General features: G+C 43.2%; 1 protein-coding gene across 1 annotated transcript in view; it reads right to left on the bottom strand.

Annotated features, from left to right (window-relative positions):
* Positions 1–15,129: 15,129 nt before the first annotated feature.
* c20h2orf81 (chromosome 20 C2orf81 homolog) overlaps positions 15,130–19,434 on the bottom strand; it is a 53,694-nt gene continuing 49,389 nt past the window's right edge. Inside the window, exon 5 of the mRNA XM_080189424.1 lies at positions 15,130–16,108. Within this exon, the coding sequence (XP_080045550.1) occupies positions 15,290–16,108 (819 nt within the window). The 3' untranslated portion in view covers positions 15,130–15,289. The remainder of the gene's footprint in view (positions 16,109–19,434) is intronic.

A 19,434-nucleotide genomic window follows, 5' to 3' on the forward strand; every position in this document is an offset into this window, starting at 1 on the left:
CTGAAATGTTGTTTCCGAATATATGAAGATAAAAATTTGAAAACGCCCGACTGGAATGATAAGGTTCCCCAAAATGACCCAAGGGCAGTAAGAGTGGTAGAGGTAAACAACCTGAAACAAACCCTTGAAATAGAGACTGGATATGAAGAGACCAATGCCTGGGTAGAATGGGTCAAATACACTGTAAAAAGCTTAAATAAAAACAATTGCTATGCCTGTGCGTCTGGGAGGCCAGTGGCCCAAATAGTACCCTTCCCTCTGGGATGGAAACGCGACAGAAGAGGTATGGAGTGCATGTTAGCCCTGTATCAAGAAAAGGAAGCATGGGGCAACCCAAACTGCACATCCCTATCCCTGATGTTCCCTCCCGTGGAAACAAAGAACTTAAAAACTCCCCCTCAGTTTCTCACTGCTGTTGTAAATCGCACTTCATGTGTGAACCGACAAGGGGCAGAGTTAACTCATAATATGGGGGAGTTAGAATCATGCTCAGAGGTCAGGAGCATTATAGAGAACGGAATGGGAGGGAACTATTCATCACTGAAAATCCCCAGAGCAGATATATGGTGGTATTGTGGAGGAAGGGTACTGAGGCCAACTTTACCCCCCCAGTGGAAGGGTACATGTGCAATTGTCCAATTGGCTATACCATTCACCCTGGCATTTGAAGGATCCAAAAGGATCAGGAAGAACAAGAGGTCAGTGATAGGAACTTCTTTTGATGAAAAGATATACCTGGATCCAAAAGGAGAGCCCTGGGGAGTCCCAGATGAATTTAAGGCCAGAAACCAAATTGCAGCAGGATTTGAATCTTTGTTTTGGTGGGTAACAGTAAATAAGAATGTGGATTGGATAAATTACATATATTATAACCAATAAAGGTTCATTAACTATACTAGATATGATGTTAGCAGAGAAAGGGGGTGTGTGTGTAATGTTGGGGGGGAAAGTGTTAAACCTTCATCCCAAACAATACGGCCCCTGATGGCTCTATAACCCGAGCCCTACGAGGACTAACAACCTTAGCAGAGGAAATAGCAGAAAACTCTGGGATAAACAACGTATTCACTGACTGGTTGGAGTCCTGGTTTGGAAAATGGAAAGGAATGGTGGTGTCAGTATTGACCTCCTTAATAGTGGCAGGAATATTGATAACGGTGGGGTGTTGCATAATCCCCTGTGTGAGGGGACTGATCCAAAGGCTTATTGAAACAACACTAACAAAGAAAATGTCCGCGGTAGATCATGGAGAGAGAATGAATTTATTGGAAATGGGAAATGAACCGGATGATGAAGTAGATAAAACAGTGGAAAAGAGGCTCCAGGAATTTGAAATGTAAGGAAACAGCAAGTTAAAAAGAAAAGGGGGGAATTGTGAGCAACAGGTAAAGATGCTGTTAACACATATATCTGTACACCATAGAAAAATAGCATAAAGTTAGGCAGACTGGATATAGTCAGGCACATTGATAACCCACATTATGGAAACAACTGTGATTTTAGTCACAAACATAGGGCATAAAATTCGCTGCTGCTAACAGAGCAATAGTCAGGGACAATAAAAAGACTGCCTGTGGTGTAGGAATAACACCAGATGTGTGGGTCCAAGTTATAAAAAGCAAATGGTATACAAGATGTGTTGTTTCTACAACTAAGCATAAAAAGGGGAAAAAGGTCACTGAGATAGTCGGGACAGCAGTGATTAAGTTGGCAAAGGATTGATTACCGCCAATCTGAACTGGACATGTAACAGTGTTAGGTAAGATGGATGAGTTTACTAATGCACTCTTGTGATAACAGAAGACATTGTTAGATGGGGAGTAGAGGGGATGGAAACTTGGGGCACCTCGAGCCAATAGGGGAATGACAACACATAGATGGGACAGGGACCACCAATTCGGGGAGAACAACACATTGCAAAGCCATTACAATGCTTGTAAAAAAGTATAAAAATGTGCTGCAAATCGATGTAAGGTGTGCCTAATCGCTAGACACCCGGTCTTGCAAGAACGTTAAATAAAATATCTTGCTCCTTCAGAACTTGACTTGACTAAATTGTTTGACTGTGAGCTGCGTTTCTCACAGATGTGTGTTACTTCCCTGGTGCCAGGGTCCAGAATTTATCTGAATGGGCAGAAAGCATTCTGAAGGAAGAGGGTGAACAGCCACAGGTCGTGTTACATATTGGTACTAACAACATAGGCAGGAGGAGTGATGAGGTCCTGCAGCAGCAGTTTAGGGAGCTAGGTAGAAAGTTAAAAAGCAGGATCTCTCAGGTTGTAATCTCAGGATTACTCCCTGTGCCACATGTTAGTGAGGCTAGGAATCGGAAGATAGTGCAGCTCAACACGTGGCTAAACAGCTGGTGTAGGAGGGAGGGTTTCAGATATCTGGACCATTGGGGTCTCTTCCGGGGCAGGTGGGACCTGTACAAGAAGGACAGGTTGCATCTAAAGGGCATAAATATTCTGGTTGGGAGGTTTGCTAGTGTCACACAGGGGAATTTAAACTAGTTTGACAGGGGGTGGGAACCAAAGCAAAGGTGAATTAGCTGAAGGGGAACCAGAGAGAAGGGCCAGTAAGACAGAGAGAGAGAGAGCAGGCAGGGTGGGGTTGCTAATCAAAGAGGGTCTGGTGGACTGAAGTGCATTTGTTTCAATGCGAGAAGTGTAACAAAGATCAAATTCAACAAGAGCTTACATTTTATATAACACATTTAATGTAGCAAATCATCCCATGGTACTTAACAAGGAAGGACATTAATAAAAACATTCTTGACAGTGAGGTAAGTTATTAAGGAGTATTTTGAAGGAATAGAGGTGTGTAGAGAAATTGAGAGCTTTAGGAAGGGAATTCCAGGACTAGGCACCAAGTCAGTTCCCATATTGTAACAACTAAAACGTGGGGAGTACTGGTATCTTGATAATTTGTAGGACTGGAAGAGAGTATAGAATATATGAATACAAAGCCATGGGGAAATTTGCAAATTCTGTTTAACAATGATATTGCAATGCAAAGAAACCAAAACTGTGCTGGGTGTTATAGAAGCCTGGCAATGGTGTCTCACCAATGATGTGTCAGGTCAGTGTTTCCAGGACAGTTCTCTGAATAGAGAGTTGCACAGAGAAGGCTAGGAAGGAGAATTTGTGGGTAGGGTGCCCTCTGAGGAGTATGCCAGTATTTGTAATTCCTGGCAATGTATATTTATATATACATATATTTAAGCTAAATATATTTAAGTCACGGGGAGATAGGTTTCTGATAGACAGGGGAATTAAGGGTTATGGGGAGAAAGCGGGAAAGTGGAACTGATCCATTCAGATCAGCCATGATCTTATTGAATGGCGGGGCAGGCTCGAAGGGCTAGATGGCCTACTCCTGCTCCTATTTCTTATGCTCTTATGCTTCTAACAAAGAAGATCAAAGAAAATTACAGCACAGGAACAGGCCCTTCGGCCCTCCAAGCCTGCACCGACCATGCTGCCCAACTGAACTAAAACCTATTCCCATCCTATTCATTTGTCAAGACGCCCCTTAAAAGTTACTGTCATATCAGCTTCCACTATCTCCCCTGGCAATGAGTTCCATAAACCCACTACTCTTTGTGTAAAAAATCTGCCTTGTACATTTCCTTTAAACGTTGCCCCTCGCACCTATACCTCCTAGCAATTGACTCTTCCACCCTGGGAAAAAGCTTCTGACTATTCACTCTGTCCATGCCTCTCATAACCTTCTAGATTTCTATCTGGTCGCCCCTCAACCTCCATCATTCCAGTGAGAACAAACCAAGTTTCTCCAACTTCTCCTCATAGCCAATGTCCTCCATACCAGGCAACATCCTGGTAAATCTTTTCTGTACCCGCTCCAAAGCCTCCACATCCTCCTGGTAGTGTGGTGACCAGAATTGAACACTATATTCCAAGTGTGGCCTAACTAAGGTTCTATAAAGCTGCAACATGACTTGCCAATTTTTAAACTTAATGCCCCAGCTGATGAAGACAAGCATGCTGTATGCCTTCTTGACTACCTTCTCCACTTGCGTTGCCACTTTCAGTGACCTGAGTACCTGTACACCCAGATCCCTTTGCTAATCAATACTCTTAAGCATTCTGCCATTTACTGTATATTTCCTATCTGTATTAGACTTCCCAAAATGCATTACCTCACATTTGTCCAGATTAAACTCCATCTGCCATCTCTCCGCCAAAGTCTCCAACCGATTTATAACCTGCTGTATCCTCTGATGGTCCTCATCACTATCAGCAAATCCACCAACCTTTGTGTCATCTGCAAATTTACTAATCAATCCAGTTACATTTTCCTCCACATCATTTATATATATTACAAACAGCAAAGGTCCTAGCACTGATCCCTGAGAAACACCACTTATCACAGTCCCTTCCACTGCTACCCTCTGTCTTCTTTGACCGAGCCAGTTTTGTATCCACCTTGCCAGCTCACCTCTAAATCCATGTGACTTCACCTTTTGCACCAGTCTACCATGAGGAACCTTGTCAAAGGCCTCACTGAAGTCCATGTAGACAACATCCACTGCCCTATCCTCATCAATCACCTTCTTTGAGAAATTCGATCAATTTTGAGAGACACTACCTCCCGTTCACAAAACCGCGTTGCCTCTCACTAATACAGCCATTTATTTCCAAGTGGGAATAAATACTGCTTCAAAGAATCCTCTCCAATAATTTCCCTACCACTGATGTAAGGCTCACCGGCCTGAAATTACCTGGATTATTCTTGCCATCCTATTTAAACAAAGGAACAACATTGACTATTCTCCAGTCCGCTGGGACCTCACCTGTGGTCAGTGAGGATATAAAGATTTCTCTCAAGGGCCCAGCAATTTCCTCCCTTGTCTCTCTCAGTATTCCGGGGTATATCCCATCAGGCCCTGGGGACTTGTCTACCTCAATGTTTCTCAAGAATCCCAATACCTCCTCCTTTTTGATCTCAAAATGGCTCAAACTATCTACACATCCTTTCCCAGATTTATCATCCACTAAGTCCTTCTCTTTGGTGAATACTGATGCAAAGTACTCATTTAATACCTCGTCCATTCCCTCTGGCTCCATGTGTAGATTCCCTCCCCTGTCCTTAATTGGGCTAACCCTCTCCCTGGCTACCCTCTTGCTCTGTATACATGTATAAAAAGCCTTGGGATTTTCCTTAATCCTGCTGGCCAAGGCTTTTCTGTGATCCCTTTTAGCCCTCCTTACTCCTTGCTTAAGTTTCTTTCCACTTTCCTTGTATTCCACACTTGTTTTGTGTGTTCCCAGCCTCCTAGCCTTGACAAATGCTTCTTTTTTCTCTTTGACTGGGCTCACAATATCTCTCTTTATCCAAAGTTCCCAAAACTTGCCGTACTTATCCTTCATCCTTACAGGAATGTGCCGGTCCTGAATCCCTATCAACTTGCACTTGAAAACCTCCCACATGCCAGATGTTGATTTGCTCTCAAACATCGGTCCCCAATCTCCATTCTTCAGTTCCTGCCTAATATTGTGAGAATTAGCCTTCCCCCAATTTAGCATGTTAACTTGAGGACTACACTTATCTTTATCCATCAGTACCTTAAAGCTTATTGAATTGTGGTCACTGTTTCCAAACTGCTCCCCTACTGAAACATCAATCACCTGGCTGGGCTCATTTCACAACAGGTCCAGTATGGCCCCTTCCCTAGTTGGACTATCTACATACTGTTTCAAGAAGCCTTCCAGGATTCTCCTTACAAACTTTGCCTCTACCAGTAAGTGAGTCCCAGTCAATATAGGGGAAGTTAAAATCTCCCACCACAATAACCCTGTTACTTTTACACTTTGCCAAAATCTGCATAATATCTGTTCCTCTATCTCCTGCTAGCAGTTGGGTGGTTTTGTGGGAAATTCACCACTTCAGAATCAGACTTGAAGGTTCAACAAACAGTTTCATTCGGACAAAGCTTTGGGAGAAGCGCTGGCACTCCGCTATACAGGCAGCCACCTTCTCAACTACATAATGGTAGTTGAGCATCTTTTATACTTTTTAGATAATAGGTAGTATGGACAGTAGCCATTAGCACATTGTTACAGGTTGAGTAGGCAGTACGGACACTGACAGTTAACACATCGTTATACACTGACAAGTACGGACATTGAAAGTTAGAGTAGATACATTTATGCAGTTATGTTCTCTATCAATGACTGGTTTTGTGAAAGACATTTATGCATTTCTGTCCCCCTCAGTGGCTGATCTCATTATCAAATTCATTGTTCTGGGTCTGCTCTTATCTCAAGTTTAAGGTGCCTCAAGGTCTGACCTGTTTCCTGCAGTGATTTAAACACAACAGGTTTAACTCTTTGTGTAAATGTCTGTGCCCAAAGTCAATGCCTTTAATGTCCCTTCCCAGAGTCTATTTTGTGTGCCAGGTAACCATTTTGTATCCATCACTTTGATTTCACTCCCCCTTTTGGTCAGGATTATAATTTAATAATCCACAGACCAACAACAGCAGCATCGTTCACCAGTAGATGTCCATCTTCTCCTTTCCTTCCTCGTAGCTCCTGGTATCTCTGGGGGTTCCCATCATGTATTCATCCTTGATGGTTACACTGGCTCCTGGCACAATTCATGTCACTATTACTTTGCAACAGACATTAGACATCCGACAATTAGGCAACAGACAATTATTATTGCAATGAGAATGATCAGTCCATGCATTAAAATGGATCCCCAGGATCCCCCCCAACCAGCCTTTCCAGCCAGTACCTCCCTTTCTTGGGTCCCGAAAGTCCCAAAAGGATCCCACACATCCCGGACCTTCTGTCTTCCATCTTCTTCCGTCGGGAAAAAGATACAAAAGCCTGACATCACGTACCAATCAACTCAAGAACAGCTTCTTCCCTGCGCCTGTCAGACTTTTGAATGGATCTATCTTGCATTAAGTTGAACTTTCCCTACACCCTAGCTATAACTGAAACACTACATTCTGCGCTCGCTCCTTTCCTTCTCTATGAATGGTACGCTTTGTCTGGAAGCGGACTGAGTGGGGGTCTGCGGGGGAGGGAAGGTTCTGAGTGGAGAGTCTGAGGGGGAAGGGAGCCTGAGGGAGAATTGGCATCTGAGGGGGAATTGGGGCCCGAGGGGGGGGAGTCAGGTGCGGGTTGGGTCACCCTTATGTCTGAGTGCTGTTGGAGGGGCTACCCACTTTTTGGGGTGGGGAGGGGGCCAGTCTCTGAGTGTGGAGACCCTTTTTTAAAATGGCGTCCTGATCCTGGAACAGCTGGGCTGTCTGCCTGGGTTCCTGAAGGTGGTGTCTTTCAAGTAGGTGACAGACACTGCCAATGTGGATAGAAAACAACTGGCGTGGGCACTTAGTCCCAAGACGGGAGAATTCCATCCTCCCTGTCTTCAACTGGAATTGTTGGCTCATGGGCTGAGAGCGTTTGAAGGAAATGTAGAGTGCAGACCATCCTCGGTTGGAGAGACTTCATTGCTTCCTTCACTGGAATTGGCCATTGAGGTCCAGTTGCAGCTTTTTCAGCGGACACTAACGCTGGAATTTTACTGCCTTGTCCATCCGAGGCCAGGGGAGAATGCTGTTCTGCAAGCCTCGCCCATCCCAGTTCTGGGGCAGGCGTGTCAGTAAAATTCCAGCCTAAATCAGGGTCAATTCAGGCAGATTCACTGTCGCTGATTGTATTGAGTGGGTTTGTGTCAAATCCCCAGCCTTCAGCATCTCTGGGAAAGCAGTCAAAAGGGAAAAATCCCAGAGAATTGGAGGTGATTCACTTTCCATGAAAAGGCATTTTTCAGACTTTAATCAAGGTGATTTGGAGCTGGAAGTGAGTTAATGAGAAAAAGTACAGTTCCTTCTGTGGTTTTAAGGAGAGGGTCAGTCCTCAGTCTGCCTTCAAGACAAGAAAGAGAACACAGCCCTGAATCAATTTGTGATATCTCTCTGGTTCCCATAGTCCCTTCCGTCATGTATACCTCCCTCCCTCTGAGAAACACCAGAGCTGGCGATTCTCCCATCCCCCTACCCTGCTTTTGTTGCCAAAACATACAAGGCTATGGGCCAAGTGCTGAAATATGGGATGAAAATAGGTGGTTGTTTTTGACTGGTGCAGATGCAATGGGCTGAAAGGCCGTTTCTGTGCTGTCAATGCCACAACTCTATAACTCTGTAAAGATAAAGAACACTGAAAACCTGTTAGGCCCAATAACAGCAAAATTGTTCTTTGAACTCAGAGCTACTTGAAAAATGGAAATCAAAAATAAAGAATGAACAAGCGAAATATGCTCATTCCTGGAATCAAATAGAAATATTTGATTTCTGTTTTAAAGAAGTTTTGAGGATATTTTATTGAACTGTAAAGTTTCTCCAGGGCTCACAGGTGAGATAAACTGAGATATATTTCCAATAAAAAAGGGATAAAGGGATATGGGGAATTGTAGGTGGGGTGGGGGGGGGGGGGGGGGTGGGTGGAGGGGGAGAGAGAGAGAGAGAGAGACCAGGGAGAGATCAGCCATGATCTGATTGAATGGTGGAGCAGGCTCGAAGGGCTAGATTTGCCAACTTCTAATTTTTCTGTTCCTATTACACATGTAAAATAGTATGAGGAAATAGAGTCAGGGAAAAAAGACACAACGTGAAATAGAAATTGGAATAATTCACATTGGGTGTAGCGAAGTATATCAATTTGGTATTGATGCACATTCTAGTAAAAGGAATGTGTCGATCAGACTAATTTCAGTAACAGATTCCTCTTGGAGATGTTTATGTCCTTGCCTGGAAACTTCTTTTGAAACAGAATGTGATTGTCTGGCCATGACCTATCCCACATCAGGGTCATAGGTGGAGAGATGAGCAAAATATTTGACAGACAGGGGAATTAAGGGTTATGGGGAGAAAGCGGGAAAGTGGAACTGATCCACTTCAGATCAGCCATGATCTTATTGAATGGCGGGGCAGGCTTGAAGGGCTAGATGGCCTACTCCTACTCCTATTTCTTATGTTCTTCTTATTTCAGATCTTTTGATAAGGTCAGTTGCAAGTCAAAAATATGTTGGTGTGATATTGAGATACTGCATAAGGGTGCAGCTGTGTTACAAAGAACAAAGAACAGAACAGCACAGGAACAGGCCTTTTGGCCCGTGCTGATCATGATGCTCCAACTAAACTAGACAAAAACCTTCTGCCCTTAATTGGTCCGTATCCCTCTATTCCCTCCCTATTCATGTACCCATCCAGATGCCTCTTAAATGTTGCTAATGTGCCTGCTTCCACCACCCCCTCTGGCAGCGCATTCCAGGCACTCATCGTTCTCTGTGTGAGAAACCTCCCCCACACATCTCCCTTAAACTTTCTCCCCTCTCACCTTGAACCTGTGCATCCATTTGATACGTGTGAAGTAACCACAGAATCAGAGATATTTAGTCTAATGAACTGAGAAACAACCCTCAGTCATGTACAACACTTGGCAAACAGCATGAAATTGTCAATGTCATTGGTACCGTGAGACAATGTCCTTAAATCATTGCGGCATCAACACATACTCTGTAGAGAAACAGTCAGAATGGTATTGTAGACTATGGTAGGAATGGGTGTAAATTCAGAGACAGGGATACCCAGCAAGGCCTTGGTGTCCTCATGCATCAGTCACTGAAAGTAAGCACGTATGCGGAGCAGGCATTGGCTTTCATTGCAAGAGGATTTGAGTATAGAGATAGGGATGTTTTGCTCTAATTGTATAGGGTGTTGGTGAGGCCATACCTGGAGTATTGAGTGCAGTTTTGGTGTCCTTACCTGAGGTTGTTATAGACAGAGTGCAGCAAAGGTTTACCACGCTGATTCCTGGGATGGAGGTCTGTCATACAAGAAGAGACAAAGTCGGTTAGAATTGTATTCATTGGAGTTTAGGAGAGTGAGAAGGGATCTCATAGAAACTTATAAAATTCTAACAGGATTAGACAAGGTAGATTGAGAAAGAATGTTCCCAAACTAGGGGTCATAGTTTGAGGATAAGGGGTAAACCTTTTAGAACTGAGGTGAGGAGAAATTTCTTAACCCAGGGGCCGGTGAATGTGTGGAATTCACTACCACAGAAAGTAGTTGAAGTCTTAATGTTGTGTAATTTCAATAAGAAATTAGTTACAGCTCTTGGAGCTGTAGGGATATGGGGGGAAGGGAGGATCAGGATATTGCATTCAATGATCAGTATCAAAATCTCAACTTCTGAGTTTGACTTTAACACAAACACACATTAACACAAGATACTTAACTAACAGATTGTTGTTATTTTACTTGCCAGCAAGGGGAGGGGTCTTGACGCAAAGAGTCAAAAACACCAGTCCACTGGACAAAGAAAATCATCCTGGTTTATACAATTCCACAGCTCACAGTCAGCTGGACACAATCCAATTAGAAGGGTTACAAATGACATACATTACATATTGATCCAATAGAATGAAATACTGAACATCTCTGGCCTGTATGGTCACCGTACCCAGTGGGATAACCCAGTATATCATCCCTAAGCCTTGTGAACTGTTCTTTAGTCTCTTAGTCAGACATCATGTCTCTATTTTGATAGCAGCCCCACAAAGCATCTTCACTAAAAGAGTCCTTTAATTGATAAAGGGGGCCTACTAAAGCCATGAGTATTTTATGGCTTCGTCAGTGAAGTTAACTGAATCTCTGAGGAACTTGCATTCGGGATACTCCCTGGTTATAGCCCTGATAAGTTTGTTTATTGCCAACATAATGAAACACGTGTATACATTGCTTATCAATTCAATGATTGATCATTTTATCACTACCTACAAGAGTGGGACACCAGTATGTATCATTAGTCTTTGTCAGTTCCCACTAAGTCCCTGACCATAACTCTTTCGTTAACTGTGACATTAATGTCTTTCTGACTCTGTTTTATTAGAAACTGTGAAGGAAGCAAGATGCAATGAGATCAAACCTTGGAGGAGGAGCTATGCCTACTCCAATCAGCTTGGATCATGTAGATCAAGTCCAGGACAGGAGGTGAGATCCCTGTCTTGTCAGCTTGGCTCGGGAATGTCTCAACTTCTTGAGACTCTGAAACGGACTTGATTTGATTGAATTGGAATTAAAAACAAAAAAACTTACTCAGTTGTTTCTGATAAGGTGTCTGGAAAGACAATTAAATGTCCTTTCTGGCCTTGTGATTCCAACAGTTGGATACCTTAAAGGAATATATTTAACTCATGTTTAGCATCACAGGGCATTCTGAAACTGTGCATCAAGTTAAACAAAGTTTCTTTACTTAACTTCTAAAAATGTATAGAAGATATATTTATATGTATGGACTAATTAAAGGTACACATACATTTAAAGCTACAAATTATTTAAAACAGCTAATTACAATTACTAACAAACGTGCTCCCCATAGATTAAAGTGAATTCTACGTCTAAGTTGATTAAACAAAAAACCCAGCAAATCCTGGCATCTTATCATAGCCCTTTGTTTTCTATCTTTCTACATTAGCCATGATCAAAATGAATGGCGTAGCAGGCTCAAAGGGCCAAATGACCTAGTCCTGCTCCTAGTTTCTATTTTTCTATGATAGATGTCATGGGAATCAAAATTGAAAGGAATTTTAGAATGGAACAATCATGTCAACCAGCCTCCCACCATTGACTGTCTACACCTCCTGCTGCCTTGACAAAGCAGCCAGCATAATTAAGGACTCGACGCACCCCGGACATTCTCTCTTCCACCTTCTTCCGTCGGGAAAAAGATATAAAAGTTTGAGGTCGCGTACCAACCAACTCAAGAACAGCTTCTTCCCTGCTGCTGTCAGAGTTTTGAATGGACTTACCTTATATGAAATTGATCTTTCTCTACACTCTAGCTATGACTGTAAACTCATTTTGCACTCTCATTTCCTTTTCTGTATATGCTATGCATTGTCTGTATAGTGCGCAAGAAACAATACTTTTCACTTTGTCACAATACATGTGACAATAATAAATCAAATCAAATCAAGAAGGTAACACAATGCACATAATTAGCTAATCCTTATTTCATTATTGACAAGTTACTGACCAACTGACTATTTTTCAACAATTGACTAAGATGGGCTTTCAAAAATTTAAAGTAAACGGAAGGGGAAGAGTAGCACAATGGTTTGCACTGCTGCCTCACAGCGCCAGGGACTCGGGTTCAATTCAATTCCCAGCTTGGGTCACTGTCTGTGCAGAGTTCTCCCTGTGTCTGTGTGGGTTTCCTCTGGGTGCTCTGGTTTCCTCCCACAGTCCAAAGATGTGCTGATTAGGTGCTAAATTCTCCCTCAGCCTACCCAAACAGACATCAGAGTGTGGTGACTAGGGGATTTTCACAGTAACTTCATTGTGGTGTTAATGTAAGCCTACTTGTAATAAATAAACTTAAAAAAAACTTCAAGGGTCATCTAGGCTTGAAATGTTGGCTCTATTCTCTCCTCACAGATGCTGCTGTCAGATCTGCTGAAATTTTCCAGCATTTTGTTGTTGAATTGTTTGAACTATGTTGATTTTAATTGTTTTGCTACAGTAAAAGTTTTAAACAGTTAAATCCGGTCCATCAATTTTCTTTTGGTTGGTTTCGAGGAGATACTTGTCTCTTAAAAATTACTGTAACATGTCACGGCTTGTCACTCCAGCCCCCACCCTCGCTGACCTTCCCTTCTACCTTGTGCCCAGTCTGCTCCTGTGTGATTTGAGCTCCAATATTGGCTACACTGTAGTCTTTCATCCTTTCGTTCAGTCTGTTTGTTTTATTTTCAGGGGCTGCTGTTGGTCAGTGTTAATTTAGTTAGAATCTTCTGGGACTGGTCATGCTTTCAGATCTGGGCCCTCCCTGGTGACCCTATCCACTCACAAAGCATGACTGCCATTGGCTTCCCAGCTGCAGAGTACTTTGGGTCCCAGGGTTAACATGAGGGGAATGTAGAAGTTACCATTGTGTCCAACCCAGCCTGTATCTCCTTGAAAGTTTTTGACAGGACAGTATATAAGGACAATCATTTAAGATCAAAGATGGTGGTTGTCCCTATCCCTTTTACAAATCAGCTCAGGCCCAGATCAGACCCCACGCTCAGATAAATAACGGATTTGTCTGTGGATAGTTGGAGGGTTAGAACTTGGAGGGACAACTGCTGTTTATAGGTGGAGGGAGAACCTTTGGCAAGCAGATGTGTGTCTCCTTCAAGCACACAAGCAAGGCAGCAGGAATCCATCCCATGTATTCTCTCCTCTAATCATATTACTCATTGAAAATGGAAGGTTCCTGCAAATCCAAGAGAAAAGTGAAAACTGCAGTGTGGAGATATGAGCAGATGATCAGTTTGACTGCACCCAGGGAGTTTTACTGCCTATCTAACCATGCTGCAGCTGAGGCTGTGTACCCGAGAAAGTGTTTTATTTCACACCAACAGCTCGGAGCAGGAGTAGGCCATTCAGCCCATCAAGCCTGCTTCACTATTCAGTAAGGTTGATTGGTTGCAGCCACTTTCCTGCCTGTCGCCCACAGCTTTTGACTTCCTTTTAGTTCAAAACTCTAAGTCAGTCTTGAGTATAATCAATGATCCAGCCTCCGGGGAGGAGAGTTCCCCAGAATACCAACCCTCTGAGAGATAAACAATTACATCTCCATCTTCAATCACAGACTCCAAAGTTTAAATTGTGTGCACTGGTTCTATTTCACTCACAGGGGGAAGCATCCTGTATCCACCTTTCCAAAGATGTGCAGGTTAGGTTGATTGGCTATGCTAAATTGCCCCTTAAGTGGCAGGGGGATTAGCATGGTAAAAACATGGGGTTACGGGGATAAGGCCTGCTTGGGATTGTTGTCGGTGCAGGCTCGATGGGCTGAATGGCCTCCTGCTGCACTGTAGGGATTCTATGATTCTTCAATAAGAATCTTCCAAATTCTAATGAGTACAGGTCCAACTGCCCAAACTGTTTGAAGACAATGCCTCATACCAGGAATCAGCAAAGTACAAGGTCAACCTTCTCTGAGTTCCTTCCAAAATTACGTATATCCCTCCTGTATTCAGAACTCTGATGTGTTCTCATTATTGTGCTGCACATTTGTACCAAGATGTCCTTATTTTTATATTCCACCCTTTTGCAATAAATGCTGATATTCCATTTGCCACCTGAATGATTTACGTTTATGTGCATGCTGGCTTTACGTTAATTTTTTAATTCATTTGTGGGACATGGGCATCGCTGGCTGGCCAGCATTTATTGCCCATCCCTAGTTGCCTGAGGGCAGTTGAGAGTCAACCACGTTGCGGTGGCTCTGAAGTCACATGTAGGCCAGACTGGGTAAGGACGGCAGATTTCCTTCCTTAAAGGACATTGGTGAACCAGATGGGTTTTTCTGACAATAGACAACGGTTTCATGGTCATCAGTAGATTCTTAATTCCAAATTTTTTTTTGTTGAATTCAAATTCCACCATTTGCCGTGGTGGGATTCGAACCCGGGTGCCTGAAACATTTGCTAAGTTTCTGGATTAATAGTCTAGCGATAATACCACTGGGCCATTGCCTCCCAGACACCCAGATCCCTCTGCTCTGCAGACTTTGGCATCTTTATCCATTTAAATAATATTCTGCTTTTCGACTGAACAGCCTCCATTTCCCACATTGTACGCCATCTGCCAAATCTTTTGTCCACTCACTTAATCTCTATTCCTTTGCAGACTACCCTCCTCACACCCTGCTTTCTTTCCTAGGGTCAGAAATTTTACTTCAATATAATCAGTTCCTCCAAGTCATTCATGTAGATTGCAATAGTTGAGGTTCCAATGCTGCTAGTTAGTTTGCCAATAAATAGAGTTCATTTTAAATAATGTAACTTCCTGTGAGTGGCAATCAGGTCAGATTGGCACTCTGTGCTCACCAGCATGACATGTCTTCAGTGCCTGTGTCGTCCGACCTGCCTGACTCTGGCTGGGTCTTACCTGGGGACTACTGAGAGGCTGGAATTTGAGTCCCAGCATTCTCAATGTCCTCAGATTTTCTTATGTTTAATATGATTTCAGATTTAAACTGTGTTGTTTGCTGATTCCTTACAAAAGGAATGTACCTATCCAAGAAGGATTCATGTACCTTACAGATAATTTGGTCTTTTATTGACTAGGATTGTAGATGTTATGTCACAAATGTTAAAGCAACAGAGTCAATGTACAGACCAGAGGGGCAACAAAAGAGGACATACTGAGTGTAGAATGGTCACAGCAATAAGCAGTTATGTTCAGGTATAGCCTGGGTTATTGTATAATACTGCTGGTTAGTTTTTCCACCATGATGGGGGGTCTGAACAGGCTGTTGCAGATGGGTCTCAATCTGTTCTGCTGTTCCTCTTCATACTCTGGATAATGGCCACAATCTGAATGATGTCTGTCCTTTGCCCCATCGGGAATGAATCCTAGAAATTCTGGAGAGGAGGAGACAGTACAGGAGCGACTCAGCTTCAGCCGTTGTGGTGGGGTTGGTCTCACTCGCAGCCTGTCGATGTTAATGGCATGAAGTTCTGACTGCCCACCCATCACCTGTTCCAGAGCTCGTGCACCCTTCAGAGCTTTCCTCATACTGTACCTGGCAGGCATGAAGCTTTTACTAAAGTTGCCACTCCGGAAGACCAATGGTCTCAAGGCCTCTCTCGGAAGTGGCCTGGGATTCTCGGGCTCCAGATCCACGTCAATCAGCTGGAAGATAGGCTTTACTTGCTGCCTGGGGAGTTGGTTTGGCTTCAATCTCTGCACTGCGGTGACGTTTCCAAACTCATCAAACGTTATGCTATTGTTCAATGGCCGTCGGCTCTTCTGAATTTTTAGAACATTCTGGAAACAGGAAGTCATCCTATAGACATCACAGGGAGGCATAGGAGACTCTTGAGTACAGGGTTCCAAGGCTTCTTGTTGGACCAACTCCTTTTCTGTCTTATCCAAAGACTTGGTAATGTCCTTCCGCTTGTCTGAATATAGAGTTTCCTGAGGGCGTTTAGACTTTCGTATTTTCTTCTTGACTATGGGGGGTGTTTGTGGTTTGTCTGGTTCATCAGTTTCAACAGCTTCGTCAACCTCCTCCTGATGTCAAAACACAAGGACAAAAGGTTATCAGTGCTGGAGAAGAGAATTCCTTCCTCATAGATTAATTATCTACACAATCCTGTGTCCAAATGTGGACACCATAGTTAGGAAGGATTTGAAGAGTACAGTAGAGATTTACTGGATGGCTTCCAGGGATGAGGAGTTACAGTATTGTGGGTAAACTGATGTGGCTCTCCCTTGAACACAGGAAAATCAAGGGAAATGATGGAAGTGTTTAATACGGTGAAGGACATTGGGAGGGTAAGTGAGGAGGCAATTTCCAATCGCCAAAGGGTCAATAACGAGAGGACACTGATTGAAGATGACTGGCAAGACGTGACACAAGGAGAAATCAGAGTGGTTAGGATTTGCAAATCACTCCTTGTTATGTGAGTGAAAACAGATCGACTCCAAGAAAGAAATGAGATAAAATGGCAGGGATCTGAAAGAATGGGGGGAGTGGCATTAACTGGATCACTCTTGGGAAGAAGCAGACTAGCCTTGGTCTTCCCCCAACAGATTTCATTAGAACATAAAAACAGGGCAATCAGCCCCTCAAGTCTGTCCCACCATCCGACAAGGTCATAGCTGATCCTTGCCCCAACTCCACTTTCTCGTCTGATTCCCACATCCTTTCATTTCCTTAAGATTTCAAAAATCTACCAGTCACAACCTTGAGTATATTCAACATCTGGACTAAAGAATTCCAAATATTATAGTCTGATTCCTTCTTCTCAGGCAATGCCTTCCAGCTCTGGGCTCATCAGCCAAGGGAAACAGCCTCTGAGCACCTACCCTTTGAACCCTCTCAAAATCTTATGTTTCAATTGTCCTGGAGGGTCCAGAGACCTTATCTCTCTCAAAGGATAACCCACTCACCTCAGGAAATAGATCAATTCAATGAATCTTTGTTGTAGCTTCTCTAAAGCAAGTTCAACCTTCCTTCAACAAGGAGATGAAAACTGTATTCGAGTTGTAGTCTCACCAAAACAGTAAGATTTCCTTACTGTTCTAACCCTCTTACATTAGAGGCCAAATACCATCAATGTTCCTAATTCTTGTTGTACCTGCATGTTAACTTTCTATGTTTCTTGTACAAATCCTTCTGAACACTAATATTTAATTTTGCACCATTCTAAAAATGTTGTCTTTCTATTCTTCCTGCAAAAGTGAATTTCCACACATAATCTGTTATCCTTTGCCCACTCATTTAACCACTTTTATAAGAACATAGAAAGATAGAAGATAGAAGACAGAGGGTAGCAGTGGAAGGCAGAGTTTCTGAATGGAGGGCTGTGACAAGTGGCATTCCTCAGGGATCAGTGTTGGGACCTTTGCTGTTTCTAATATATATAAATGATTTGGAGAAAAATGTAACTGGTTTGATTAGTAAGTTTGGGACGACACAAAGGTTGGTGGATTTGTGGATTGTGATGAGGAACATCAGAGGATACAGCAGGATATAGATCAGTTGGAGACTTGGGTGGAGAGATGGCAGGTGGAGTTAATCCTGACAAATGTGAGGTAATGCATTTTGGAAGGTCTAATACAGATAGGAAATATACAGTAAATGGCAAAACCCTTAATAGTATTGATAGGCAAAGAGATCTGGATGTACAGATACACACAGGTCACTGAAAGTGGCAATGCAGGTAGAGAAGGTGGTAAAGAAGGCATACGGCATACTTCATTGGCTGGGGTATTGAGTTTAAGGCAAGTCATGTTGCAGCTTTGTAGAACTTTAGTTAGGCCGCACTTGGGATATAGTGTTCAATTCTGGTCGCCACACTACCAGAAGGGTACGGAGGCTTTGGACAGGGTACAGAAAAGATTTACCAGGATGTTGTCTGGTATGGAGGGCATTAGCTATGAGGAGAGGCTGGAGAAACTTGGTTTGTTCTCATTAGAATGATGGAGGTTGAGAGTAGACCTGATAGAAGTCTATAAGATTATGAGGGGCATGGACAGAGTAGATAGTCAGAAGCTTTTTCCCAGGGTGGAAGAGTCAATTACTAGGGGGCACAGGTTTAAGATGCGAGGGGCAAGGTTTAAAGGAGATGTACGAGACAAGTTTTTTTTACACAAAGGGTGGTGGGTGCCTGGAACTCACTGCTCGGGGAAGTGGTGGAAGCAGATACAACATTGACTTTTAAGGGATGCTTTGACAAATATATGAATTGGATGGGAATAAAGGGATATGGTCCCCGGAAAGGTAGGGGGTTTCAGTTCAGTCAGGCAGCATGGTCGGTGCAGGCTTGGAGGGCTGAAGGGCCTACTCCTGCTTCTAGTTTCTGTGTTATTAATTATTGTCATAAGTAGACTTATACTAATGAAGTTATTGTGAAAATCCCCTAGTTGCCACACTCCAGAGCCAGTCCAGGTGCACTGAGGAAGAATTTAGCATGCTCAATGCACCTAATCAGCACGACTTCCGGACTGTGGGATGAAACCAGAGGAAACCCACGGAGACATGGGGAGAACATGCAGACTCTGCACAGTGATCCAAGCTGAAAATCAAACCCAGGTCCCTGGTGCTGTGAGGCAGCAGTGATAACCACTGTACCATTGTGTGGACACAAAACATCAGCAAAACAAAGGCAGCAACAGACAGTCTCTCTCCCCACTAATCTTGTAACAGAGATAGCCATTGAAATTCATTATACCGGTAAAGGCACAAATAGCCACGAATAGAAGATAGAATACAGAAGGTAGCAGTGGAAGGGAGAGTTTCTGAATGGAGGGCTGTGACAGTCCAAAAGTGAACAATGGATTTTGACCAGAGATATAAAAACAAATGTTACCCTGAAATTGACACATCAATGGGCAACCCCACAGGATTTCTCTTTTGGCCTTTGGAAAGTCTTAACATTATGTTCCTGGACTCCCAAGTCAGTCTGCTGTTAAGCATTCAGCCTGTCAACACCAAAGCTGAACCCAGTCTGACAATAAAGCCTGTCTCAAGTTTAAACTTCCTTGAAGCCTGTAAGATTCCTGCCCTCGCCTGTAGAGTGGACCACGCATCTGTAAACCAACATCAACTTACAACACCATCACCAACTTTGAAGGAATTCTGTAACTCCTGCTTTCAGCTAGCTGAACCTGCTGAACTAATTCCTACTTGGAGTGTGACATTCACGTGATTTAATACCCATGAGTGGAATTCGAAGTGCTGTGATTGGATGTATGGCTGATCTGAACTAGTGAAAAACTGGTGCATGAGAATGTGGGGGTGAGCGTCTCGGCATCATAACAATATTGTGTTATATCATGGTCAACGGGCAGATGCAAGAATCAGACGCACAGCCACCAACAACTAAATTTCC

This window comes from Carcharhinus amblyrhynchos, chromosome 1 (assembly GCF_965287045.1).
Source record: "Carcharhinus amblyrhynchos chromosome 1, sCarAmb.v2.hapA, whole genome shotgun sequence".
Classification (NCBI taxonomy): Eukaryota; Metazoa; Chordata; class Chondrichthyes; order Carcharhiniformes; family Carcharhinidae; genus Carcharhinus; species Carcharhinus amblyrhynchos.